General features: G+C 42.6%; 1 protein-coding gene across 1 annotated transcript in view; it reads left to right on the top strand.

The window, feature by feature from the left end:
- The first annotated feature begins 685 nt into the window (after nucleotides 1-685).
- Nucleotides 686-13277, top strand: part of pik3cb (phosphatidylinositol-4,5-bisphosphate 3-kinase, catalytic subunit beta) — a 54384-nt gene continuing 41792 nt past the window's right edge. The window contains 3 exon segments of the mRNA XM_034097088.2: nucleotides 686-898; nucleotides 6576-6755; nucleotides 12770-12937. Of these exon segments, the coding sequence (XP_033952979.1) occupies nucleotides 701-898; nucleotides 6576-6755; nucleotides 12770-12937 (546 nt within the window). The 5' untranslated portion in view covers nucleotides 686-700.

Here is a 13277-nt window from a genome sequence, read left to right as displayed (position 1 = left end):
TCTGTGAGAATGCACATTAGTGCATAAATGGGGCAGCTTCAGCCAACATTGCTAATTTCTAGCTGTTGCCCCCGGGCCAGATGATAACAGACACACCCTTAACATCACAAAACATCAACAGCATTAGTTATAAACGGGGTTCTTACGGTCATTACAAACTTGGAAAAGTCAAGGAAATTCAAAATGCTAATTCCAGGCCCTGGAAAAGTCATGGAAATGTAACTAAAGTTGCATCAAATATAATTTATATTTTATCTAATCGCCGAAATAGTAATACTATAATGATAATACATACTGTATCGTATAGTAATGAAACTTAAAATGGCATTTAACTGACGTGTTAAGGTGTTTTGCTGGTGAGAGATTTGAGTTGCTTTAGCGTGAAGAAGCTGGTAAGCTATTTGATTTGTTTCAGATAGGCACGACATGTTTCAGATGCAGACCTTATTTTCCTGTTCCATGTTAAAATAAACCATTTCCAGTGGAACCGCTGAGAAAGAGTAATCTCTTTGGTCATGGAATATTAGGTAAAGGTCATGGAAAATCATTGGTGAAAAAGTGTATGAACCCTGTACAAAGAAAGGATGAAAGACAAGTAGAGGCGAAAGGATAAAAGAGAACAAGAACATGATACATACATATATATATATATAACAATGTCCTTTCCTCTGCACCCGTAGGTCTCCATGAGCTGGACGCCATGAACGACCAGGAGGTGAAGGACTTCCGCAGTAAGATGTTCCGCCTCAGTGAGGAGCGCATGCAGCAGGTTCAGATGATGAGCTGCAACGAGTGGCTGCAGGCCTGCTTCTCCCCCCAGCTGGAGCCCCCTGCTGGGGCGGCGGCCATCACTGAGCCCGTGGACCTGAAGATCATCATCCACCTGGACCAGTCTCAGGTGGGGGGCTGCACATGTTGGACACTAAGATAAGAAGTACTGTATTGATCCCAATTTGGGAAATGTTTGGCATAAAAAGACGAGACATAGTACAACATTGAAATCACACGGAATACAGTTACCAGTAAAAGACTTAAAACAAACAAAAAATAGCACGGAGTAAATATAAAATACACACTCATGCTTCTATTGGCTAGCGCTCCAACACATTGGGCCTTTCTCATTTCTCTAACTCCCCTCCTCGACTCCTATCCTCGAGACTTAGTCCCGCCCACAGGAGATGCGAGTTGAGGAGCCGAGGAGGGGAACCTAGGAGATAGGAGAGGAAGCAGCAGGCGGTTAGAGAAATGAGAACTCCTCTCCTCTGAGCGGTCATTTTAAAGAGACGTCCATTAATGATGACAGGAGGCTCAGCAGCCCTCTGTCTGATGGACAGATGTGTTCATGACCACTTATAGATTTACTTTGATTCATTCACAGTGCGGTGTCATGAGACAATAACAGGCTACAGATGTGGACACACACGGACACATATATGTATATACATTTCAGAATCAGAGCACTCTCATAACAACGTAACACTATCAGAGACTGGATATATCCCCCCCCCCCCCTCTCTGGTCGCTACAATGAGGAAATGAAATGACGGGCCAAACGTTTTATTTACAAGTATTAAAAGTACACACGCACACACGCACTGTACCACACGCACTTACACACAAAAAATGCCCATTGTATGTGATAGGCTAAGGGGCGGGACATCTCTAAGCGGTTGACCAATCACAACAGAGCTAACCAATCGGAGCAGACTGGGATCTGGTTTCAGACAGGGGGTGATTGTATTTTGTCACATCCCTACTAAGAATACTGGCTAATTATTTGTCCTTTTTTTGTATTTCTCTCTCCCATAATTGTCCTAATTTACCCAAGACCCCTTCATTGATAAACCTGTACTCACAACAACACATCTGGGTACACAATGACCTTGTTTGAGTAAAATGATCCATGTGACTCCTCCGTGCTCTGCAGCTCAGCCTCTTTCTTCTGCTCACAGTTGGCAGCTCCAAACACTTAAGTGGGTCAGAAACCATCAGAGAAACGATGCCACACACACATTAGCATGGCAGCTCAGGGGACCCTCACACTGATTAAAACCAACTCTCCTTTCCTTCTTTAAACTCTGCCACCGTCTCCGTCCATCTGTCTCCGTCTGTTAGAAAAGTATTTAATTATAAAACAGATGGTTGTGTCCCTGCAGACCTGTGTGTATCAGCTTTGATCAACATCACACACACACACACACACACACACACACACACACACACACACACACACACACACACACACACACACACACACACACACACACACACACACACACACACACACACACACACACACACACACACACTGTACACACACACACACACACACACACACACACTGTACACAAAGACAGGCCATCTGTGCCACTGCGCCCAGGTGGACTTTGGCAGGAAGTCTTGTTTGGGAGGTCAGACACAATGAGAAACTACAGACAGGAAGTGTGCGGGTGTGATTTATTGTTCCAACGCAAATATGACCACGGTGCGGTGTGAGCATTTATGGCTGCACCAAATGTCATATTATAAGTTTTAATTGAGGGCTTTAAATATAGCTTTGAAGGTCTATTTACCATCATCATGGAAAAATCCAATAATAAGCCAATTATCCTGAAGATTAATTGTTTAGTCGGGAAATGTTCTTCCAGGTCTCTCAAAGTCCAACTGATTTACCCACTTTTTAATATAAAAATAAGATATACTTTATTGATCCCAATTTGAGATTCTTTTTTCACCACAGCAGCATGTATAAAAAGACATTGCACATGAATTAGAAGTAAATCAAAGATAATACATGTCGGTAGTAGAAGATAAACGCAAATCAGTGAATATGTACATATCAATATTGTGTCACAATATTGTGAAAGATTTTCAGAACATTTAAACTTTGGGAGTTAATGCACACGTTATGAGTCATAAACAATCCTTTGCAGCCACCACTAGCTCTACACACAGTGTAATGATGAGTAATGATGAACATGATGATAAAAAGCCTGTTTTCTGATTCCAGGCAGAGGTCTTGTCGGGTCTCTCAGACGGAGGTTTAGGTGTATACTCTTGCTTTAAAGGCTGAGGGCTCAACAGTGATGTTTCTAGAGGACATGTGTCAAACTCAAGGCCCGGGGGCCAAATCAGGCCCTTGGTAGATTTAATTTCGGCCCGCAGGATAATATTTTAATTCCTGTTAGATCTGGCTCGCCGGTATATTGCACGCACACCTTCACTCCATCCTGAGGGTCTCCTCCGCTCAGAGCCTGAGCCCAAACATTGATGGCCTTGCACCCAAGATGAGACGCCAAGGGTGCGTCTCACTTCGGTTGTTTTTCATTTCCTCGCGCCTCAGCCTCGGTATCACCGGAAGTTGATTTGTCAGCGCCATCTTGAGTACCGTCCCAGTGGCTTTATTTTTGCCAGAGGAGCGAGTAGTGATAACGGAGGAGCGATAATCGAGGAACTACCAGACCAGTGAAATCCTCAGACACTCGCCCCGCCCCCTTACTGTGTATCGCTCACTGATTGGACGATGCAGCGCATGCACCGATCTGGCTGCTGTCAGACGATCAGCTGCGCTCCGGAGGAAAGGACGTCCCATTGCTCTTAGAACTCATTTCCCTGCTTCTCGTGGTTTCCTTGCGTCTCTCCGTGCTTCCCTGGTGGGAGGGACTAGACGTAAGGAAACGACGCAAGTAAGCGACGCAAGGAATCCATTTAACCAAAGTGAGATGCACCTCATGTATCTGGCTTGAACTAGCATCACAGAGCAGCACACTGAGTTCAATGGATGTTTCCTTCTGCACTCTCTCTCACGACAACAGGGCATGTTTGGTTTGTTCTTTGAGGGAATAGTTTTGTTGAAGCTGTTGTTGGCCTGTGGGAAAATGTACTCATAAGAAATGACTCTGGAAAAGCTGCAGATAGAGCCATGAGAAATGAATGCAGCTGATTATTTAATGTTTAATGTTGTTTTTATAGGCAATAATTTAAGCTTTGTTAGTTCCAGCTTTAATATGTGCAATAAGTTCAAACATTGAACCAGTCCGGCCCGCGACTAGCACCCACTTTGTAATGTTGGCCCACTGTGTGTTTGAGTCTGACCCCCTGGTATCGAGCGATGCGGACAGTTGATTATCTGTTGACTGTATGCACTTAAAGGACATCTTGTATAAATCCCACTGACAGAAACAAGGACATTCTCTTTGCTATCTGTTTATATCGAAGCCTATGTTTGAGTTTGAGTTGAGCTTTTAGTTGTAATGGCAAAAACACTGCAATACACTTTTTGCAAAAATGTTTCTGAAGGAAGTATGCGTACAGTAGTAAGACAGTTGAGTCAAAGCAGGTAGAGCATACAATATAATGCTGTCGAAGTATTTCAATCGTGTTCAAAAAGCTTAAATACCCACAGGATATTTTAGTGCCATTTGTTTAATAGATGACATGTATATTCAACTTCCAGGACTTGTAATGTGATGTTAGGCAGTGGGTCAGCGCTGAGCTATACATAGTGTGAAGCCTCAGCGGGACATTTCTGACTGACATTGGAGACGCGTGCACACTCAACCTTTATACAGTCTGTGATGCTCTCGCGTTTCAGTGCACACGTGATTTCATTTAGCCACAGACGCACATATGGCCAAATGATCACTTGTGCATGAACTCAGTGACTCGGTTCTTAAACAAGCAGGCTTTTTATTGAGGTGTTATAATCTGTCTATTGGGACCCGACTCAGTTATTAATTAGGTATTCTTTTCTTCCCGTTTCTCCATTTACCTCATCTCGTCTTGTGTGTTTATCGTGTTTTTCTATCATGCCGCTTTCTTAACATCTGTGCTGCAACTCACAATGTTCATATATCAAATGCTTTTCCGATTTTTGATCAATCGTTTTGTCTCGAAGTTGTTGAAAAAAGGTGAAAAATGTCCATCAATCCAAGAAGATGTCTTCAAATGTCTAAAACCCAAATATTTTCACTTTAATTTGATTGAAAACCCAGAAAAGCAGCACATCTCCATAATTAAAAGGCTCAAAACAACAATTTCCACAATTTTTCCATAAAATATTGCGAGTTTTCTTAATTCGTCGCTTGTGTCTGTCGATCGTGAACATATGTGAGTGTATAAACTATAACTTTTACTATAAATAAACCAAAACTGGTCAATTAACTTCTCTCTGTAGTTTTATTTAACATTCCTCTTTACTTATTTACCTAATCCAGCAGCACGGCCTCCATTAGGGCACCAAGAGAGTTTCTTTTTTTGTTTATAGCAACAATAACGGTCAGTTTGAGATTATCTGCAAGCTGCACAACAGCTGTCAACAGCTCATATATTAAATAAAATAATTGTTTTAAATAAGACTATTGGCCAAGACCAAGTCGTATTTATCTTTTAAAGACCTAGAAAGGGTTATGAATGCCTTTGTTACCTCGAGACTGGCCTATTGCAACGCTCGGTATGTGGGTATGGACCAGGACTCCATTAGAAGCTCACGTCTTCTGACTGGCCACAAAAAGCGTGACGGTTCCGAATTGATTTTAAACTTCTTTCATTTGTTTTCAAAGCCTTAAATGGTCTGGCTCCGGCCTATATAGCCCAACTCCTCCATCGCTACACCCCAGCCCGAGCTTTAACGGCACGTCCACACAGCGGCGTGCGTTGAAGCTCGCCGGCGGGCGTGTCTGAAACTCGACCACCAACCAATCACGTGAATCCCCTGACACACAAGCAGCGGTTTGATTGGCTGGAGCTCGTACTGGCATATGATTCGATTGGCTGACGCTTCTGCCGAGGCTTCAAAAGTTAAACATTGCTCGACTTTTGCAGCAAGCCACGCCAGCAAAGCTCCGCATCGCTTCCCACAATGCAGTTCGGCGAAAAGTGACGTCACCCCATTCAAAGCGAATGGTGAAGCTTTCGACGCACGCCGTTGTGTGGACGGTAAGGTCTGCTGACCAGCTGCTGCTGGTCGTGCCCAAGACCACTGAGGGCACCGAGCCTTCGCAGCGGCTGGCCCCAGGCTCTGGAACACTCTGCCCTGCATGTGAGGTCGGCCCAGACCCCGGGGGTTTTTAAATCCTCGGTAAAGACTCACTTCTTCTCCCTGGCCTTCGAGTCAGAGCGGAGCGACGACTTTTGTTTTTTATATTCCTGTTGTAAATGATTGTCTTTTATTGTGATTGTAGTAATGTGTTTTTATTACACGTACGGCACTTTGACTCGACCAAAAATCGTTTTTAAATGTGCTTTATAAATAAAACTTGATTTGATATATTTCTTATGAAAAAAAACGTACAGTATTTAATTGTGACAATCTGGTTTTATCTTATTCTCTTCTTCGTGCATATAATGTACGTCTTCTGCATTTCTTTGCAAAGTGGCCACTTGCACTATTCTTATTGTTTAATACATATATGTGTATAGTTATGTTGCATTGTTTGAGGAGCCCAGGGCTTAATATTTCCATTGCCACAACTACTAACTATTGTGCATAAAACCTTTGAATAATATAACATTTAAGCGCTCTTAAACCCCCAAACTGATCTCTGTGTGTGTGTCCTTGCTCTCCTGTGTTGCAGGACTCGGCCAGTCTCAAAGTGTCGTCCTCCTGCACCCCCCCGGAGCTCATCGAGCTGGCGGTGAGGAAGTGGCTGACCACCCACGGGCCGGAGGAGGAGGCGTGGAGGGAGCAGCACGTCCTGAGGGTCAGCCACTGCCTGGAGTTCCTCTGTGGACAGCAGCCGCTCATCCAGTACAAGGTCAGAGGCTCGGGGGGGGTCTGCTCATGCTTATTACTGTAACCCTGTCTTAGAACACACGGTTAGGAAATACACTACACTTATAGTACATTAAAGTTTTTAGACTGCAAGTGTAAATATGCACATTGAATTGTATCTCGTTGCACTGTCATCGCTACTACCTCTGCTTTTACCACTCTTTTTACTGCAGTGAGAGTTGCCAAAGAAATGTCGTTGTACTTTGTATGATGACAATAAAGATATATACTATTCTATTCTTAAGTCTACATCATGTCCACAAACAGATATAGAGATAGACGAGAGCTTTTGTTTGTATTGCTGTATTTCCCACCCACATTTTAATTGTGAAATGACAATGTCTATGTCCAGAAGGCTTCTACTATTAGACGGCTGACGTTTAACATTTGCCCAATTTTAACATTTGCCCAATTTAAAGCCTTGACAGTTGGTTTTGTTCCGTTCATGGTACGCACAACTTAATGTATAACAATTATTTACAAAACATGTCTCTGTAAACACACCGTACCCGAAAAGGAGCAGGGAGAAGAAAATCGTCTGATATTTCCGGCCCCTTTCTCAACAAAAAAATAATAAATAGAAATAGGTCTGTCCTAAATATCCTCTTATTCACAGCCAATCACAACGGTATCGTAGGAAAACAAGAGAAACCAGCCCCTCATCCAGTACAAGGTCAGAGCAAGCCCCCAGGACGTGCGCCGGACTCTGATGAAGATATTCGTTGTGTCCAAACGGCGGTACTACAACTCCCGTATCAGTCCGTGACATCACTGGGCCCAGAAAGACTTTCCCCCATTGACTAACATGGGGAAAGAGATGTCTGCAAATCAGCGGATACTTTTTTAAACTAAATAAACTACCCAGTATGAAGTATTTTACAGCCCTTATTAGAATAATTCGGTCCTTAAAGTTGTAAAATGCACTAAAAGTCGAATCTAGATTTATTTTCTGTCTCCATTCATTCGACTGAGCCGAGAGTGGGAGCTTGGGGGGCGGGGCTTAAGGGGCACATGCTCTGAAAGCCAGGCATGATGGGTAATCTGTGACGTTTCGCTCTCAAAAGTTGGGCCATTTTGTCGTCATGCGCCAATGAGCAGCTCTCATAGGAAAGAACGAGACCCCGCCTCCCACGCTGTATCCAGTTCTTATCCATCAGCCATGGGTCAGAGGCTCAGGGGGTCTCCTCTTGTGTCTGCATCGTGTCCACAAACAGATATAGAGACAGTCCTGTTTTTATTGTTGTATTTCCCACCCACATTTTAATTGTGAAATGACAATGTCTATGTCCAGAAGGTTTTTATTATTATTTATTTGTTTATTCCACACATGGTAGTTATTTTAAAACAAAAAATTACACTTTTACAGTTTTTTTTTTTTATAGCGCATGGTGGAAAGGAGCAGGGCGAAGAAAATCTTATTTAAAAGCAATATTCTTTCAGTCACAGTTGCTTAGAAATACTGAAACATAAAACCAGAACACAATCAAAAGTCAACTTCATACGGTCTGATTACGCTTTCTTTACACATTTTCTTAAACGTCAACATGTTCTTACAGCCCTTTAAATCACTCGGCAAAGAATTCCACTTCATTATGCCAAGAGACATCTGCTTCAAAGTGTACGTCCTCCTATGATACTCATCCTCTGAATTTAAAACAAATCGTATATTTTCTGGCAGTATTCCGTTTTTTGCTTTATGCAAAACATTTAACATTTAGCCCAATTTAAACCCTTGACACCTGGTTTCAAGTTTTAGGCTTTATTTTCCAAAACTCTAAATATTCACTTAAATATTACGTTAAAGCTTAAAAATGAAGCAAATCTTAATATTTAAGAGGCTCAAAATGACATTGTATGACATTTCTGCATTAAAGGGGACCTATCATGCAAAATGCGTCTTTTATACATAAAGATGTGTCCCCGGTGGGGATGGGTACCGACCCCCGGTATTAAACGGGCCCCGGGGCTGAATTATTAAAGACCGTGGTACCGTTAAGCTCCGACGTTAGCGGTATTTTTATCGGTGCTGGAGACATGTGAAAAATATGTATTATTGCTACACAAACATTATATTGCAGTTTTAGTGTCGCCAACTCCGTTTCTAATACGCAGAAAGCGTCTTTTTTAGTATTTTCGATCTTTCCAATCCAGGCGAGAGATCCTTCTCCCCCGTCTGTGTGCGAGGGGGCGGGGCAACACACACACGCAGCTGCTTCATGCAGCAACACACACACACGGAGGAGATGGCGGAAAGAACGGGCTCCAAGGTGTGGTTAAATGTTACCCGTCTCGATGCTCGTTGCCTAAAGTGCAATAAGTGTTCAGCATGTCAGGGCGGTAACACGAGCTATGTGTCTAAACATTTAGCAAAAGTGCTCCACATCCAGACGGAGGAATGCACCGGGTTCGACTGTCTCTCTAGCAGCTCTGTAGCCCCGCCCACGAGTAACGTTTCCACGTCAGGTGTTCTGTATGCTAGCAGCAACACACGGAGTTAACTCCATGATACAAACATGGGTTATGATTAGAGGAAACTGAGTTATTTAGTTTGTTAAAGTTTCAGCTATTCTGTTTCCAGTTCTGTCATCACATTATTTAATACGGTTTGTTAAAACATTGTTTCTTTTGATGTGAAATATTATGTATTTAATTTAAATAAAAAGTTTTGTTCACAATTTCTTTAGTTAGTTTACTTTGTTTGTTTCTCCAAAAGAACCGATAAGAGTACCGTTAAAGGACCGGACCGATAAACGCTATCGATAAAAGTAGTAGTACCGTTAAAACCTTAACGATACCCATCCCTAATCCCCGGTGTGTCGGGGAACTCACGCAGCGTCAGAAAATAAACCCCTCTCTCTTTTCCTCCGTACCCAAATCTCTAAAAACGGGGAACAACGGAGCTGATCCAGATTTGCGTCCGATATGACGTAACATCTGAAATGTGGACCCACGGGCCAATCAGAAACGTTGCTATCAGAAACAATGCCCGACTGTTTTGGACGTAATATGGTCGGTGTTTACATTAGCATCGCTAACACTCAGAGCTAACCTGTGCTGGAGAGCATGTGTGTGAAGAAGCAGGAAGTAGAAAGGAACTCACCTTGTGGTGTAACCGGCAAGAGAGAAAGCCTTTGAGCTCCAGACTGTTTCAGATCCTTGATAATCCATGATATGGCGTTTCATCACGGCAGCATTTAGTTTAGACGGTAGCTGCCGGGTCCCGCATGAGCTCAGACCCCTCCTCTTTAAAGCTTTATACCCAAATCAGCACTTTTGAAACAGGAAGTGAAATAGAGGGATATGAGGCATGGCTAGAATGATCTGTTTGGTATTTTGAGCAAAACACTTCATATTTTTATATATCTGAGAGACCCATGCTATTGCCTAAAAATAGCCTGATAGGTGACCTTTAAAATGTACTCTTTAACTATTAGCTACAGTGTAGATATGGCAATGAAAAACGTAGGTCACAGGCTCCTCCAACAGTGCAACGTGAATATATATATATATATATATATATATATATAAATTTATATATAGGACATAAAACAAATAAAACAGATAAACTAGTGCAAGAGAATGTTTTGTATGTGCAAGTAAATAGAAATGTGCAAGAAGAGTCTATATACAAGTACATGGAATGATATATTAGATACATAATTAGCAAAATGCAAACGACTGAATGTTTATGGATGTTCTATAAAAGTTCAGGTGTTTAATAGACGTATGGCCTGTGGGATGATTCTTCGGTGGATTTAATACGCTTAATCGTGTTGTGAGTCCAGCTGTTGTGTAGGATATTTATAGCGTTGAGGCAGGGGTCTGCAGCCTCAGGAGATACATGTGTTTGCATCTGAAGTTCAGCTAAATTAGTTTGATAGGGGACATGCAATAAGATTTAAATTAACTATAATACCAAAGTATTTGCAAGGAGATGGGTTCCTTCCTGTCTGCACCCCTGCAAGCATTTTAATAAGTCTACTGTGCATACATTCCACTTGTTATGGCATGTTTAAGTATCCATACAGTATAGGTACTTTTATTTTAATACAGCAAGGCTTTTGCACACCTCACTTTTTATGTTTCTTTATATTACGGTGATTGCACAAAATGAAAGTTCAACATCAACACAGCAAACCCATATACAGAACCTGTCTCTGATTGGCTGAACCACCAAACAGATCATTGCAGCATTACCCATAATCCCCTCTGGTTCAGCCCTGTTTCCAAAGTGCTGATTCTCTGTCTGATGAAAATAAGGAGCCCCTCCCCACGCCCCTCTGAGAGACATTTGGTTACAAAGAACTCAATGGAGCTCTAGAGGAGATTCAGGTGATAAGGGGGGGGGGGGGTTACCTTGGTTACTGATTGGCTAATGGTTACACAAGACAACACATCGCTATGACATCATAAAGTGGCCAAAATCTGATCAGCTCATTTTCAGACAGGTTTTTATAGAAATGGATCAAAAAGAGAGAAAATCTTTGTTCCTGAAACTTTCAGAGTCTCTTTCCACAGAGGGGACACATGTTGATGTAGAAGAGACATGAAGAAGAGGGGACACATGTTGATGTAGAAGAGACATGGAGAAGAGGGGACACATGTTGATGTAGAAGAGACATGAAGAAGAGGGGACACATGTTGATGTAGAAGAGACATGAAGAAGAGGGGACACATGTTGATGTAGAAGAGACATGAAGAAGAGGGGACACATGTTGATGTAGAAGAGACATGAAGAAGAGGGGACACATGTTGATGTAGAAGAGACATGAAGAAGAGGGGACACATGTTGATGTAGAAGAGACATGAAGAAGAGGGGACACATGTTGATGTAGAAGAGACATGAAGAAGAGGGGACACATGTTGATGTAGAAGAGACATGAAGAAGAGGGGACACATGTTGATGTAGAAGAGACATGAAGAAGAGGGGACACATGTTGATGTAGAAGAGACATGAAGAAGAGGGGACACATGTTGATGTAGAAGAGACATGAAGAAGAGGGGACACATGTTGATGTAGAAGAGACATGGAGAAGAGGGGACACATGTTGATGTAGAAGAGACATGAAGAAGAGGGGACACATGTTGATGTAGAAGAGACATGAAGAAGAGGGGACACATGTTGATGTAGAAGAGACATGAAGAAGAGGGGACACATGTTGATGTAGAAGAGACATGAAGAAGAGGGGACACATGTTGATGTAGAAGAGACATGAAGAAGAGGGGACACATGTTGATGTAGAAGAGACATGAAGAAGAGGGGACACATGTTGATGTAGAAGAGACATGAAGAAGAGGGGACACATGTTGATGTAGAAGAGACATGGAGAAGAGGGGACACATGTTGATGTAGAAGAGACATGGAGAAGAGGGGACACATGTTGATGTAGAAGAGACATGAAGAAGAGGGGACACATGTTGATGTAGAAGAGACATGAAGAAGAGGGGACACATGTTGATGTAGAAGAGACATGAAGAAGAGGGGACACATGTTGATGTAGAAGAGACATGGAGAAGAGGGGACACATGTTGATGTAGAAGAGACATGAAGAAGAGGGGACACATGTTGATGTAGAAGAGACATGAAGAAGAGGGGACACATGTTGATGTAGAAGAGACATGAAGAAGAGGGGACACATGTTGATGTAGAAGAGACATGAAGAAGAGGGGACACATGTTGATGTAGAAGAGACATGAAGAAGAGGGGACACATGTTGATGTAGAAGAGACATGAAGAAGAGGGGACACATGTTGATGTAGAAGAGACATGAAGAAGAGGGGACACATGTTGATGTAGAAGAGACATGGAGAAGAGGGGACACATGTTGATGTAGAAGAGACATGGAGAAGAGGGGACACATGTTGATGTAGAAGAGACATGAAGAAGAGGGGACACATGTTGATGTAGAAGAGACATGAAGAAGTGGATTTTGCAGAATAGGGGACCTTTAATATGCACAGATCTTTTAAATATGTCCCGTCCTGTCTTGTTTGCAGTACATCCGCACATGCATGCAGGCCAAGGAGTCCCCGCACCTGACCCTGGTGCACTCCAGCACCATCAAGGTGATGTTCGACAAAGAAATCTGTGCCATCGGCGCCGTGGTCAGCCGGAAGTCCTCCAACCCCCCGTTGCCTCTACCGCCCAAGAGACGGGTTCCCACGGTCAGTGCTTCAACGTGTGAATGACTGCATTTCTCACTTCTGCGTTGCGGTGGTCTTGCTTGAGTGGCTATGGTCAAACAAATGTTATCATTTCAGCTTGTTGGAATTCTTGTAAGGGAAGTAACTCCTCGAGGGTGATTCAACACCCCTCTGATTATGTAATATTACACGGCTTCTCGCCAAATAAGTCAATAACTTCACAACATATTGATTTAAACATGAAAAAAAAATACCCTGTTCTACGACATACAGTAACTTAAAATGACGGCAGCACTGATTGAAGTTTTCTTTAACTGTCTAAGTCACATGTTCACATTTCCTATTTCCTTACCAGTCTTTA

This window comes from Pseudochaenichthys georgianus, chromosome 13, assembly GCF_902827115.2.
Source record: "Pseudochaenichthys georgianus chromosome 13, fPseGeo1.2, whole genome shotgun sequence".
Classification (NCBI taxonomy): domain Eukaryota; kingdom Metazoa; phylum Chordata; class Actinopteri; order Perciformes; family Channichthyidae; genus Pseudochaenichthys; species Pseudochaenichthys georgianus.
Note: the sequence above shows the minus strand (reverse complement) of the source record. Positions and strands in the feature narration are given on the sequence as shown.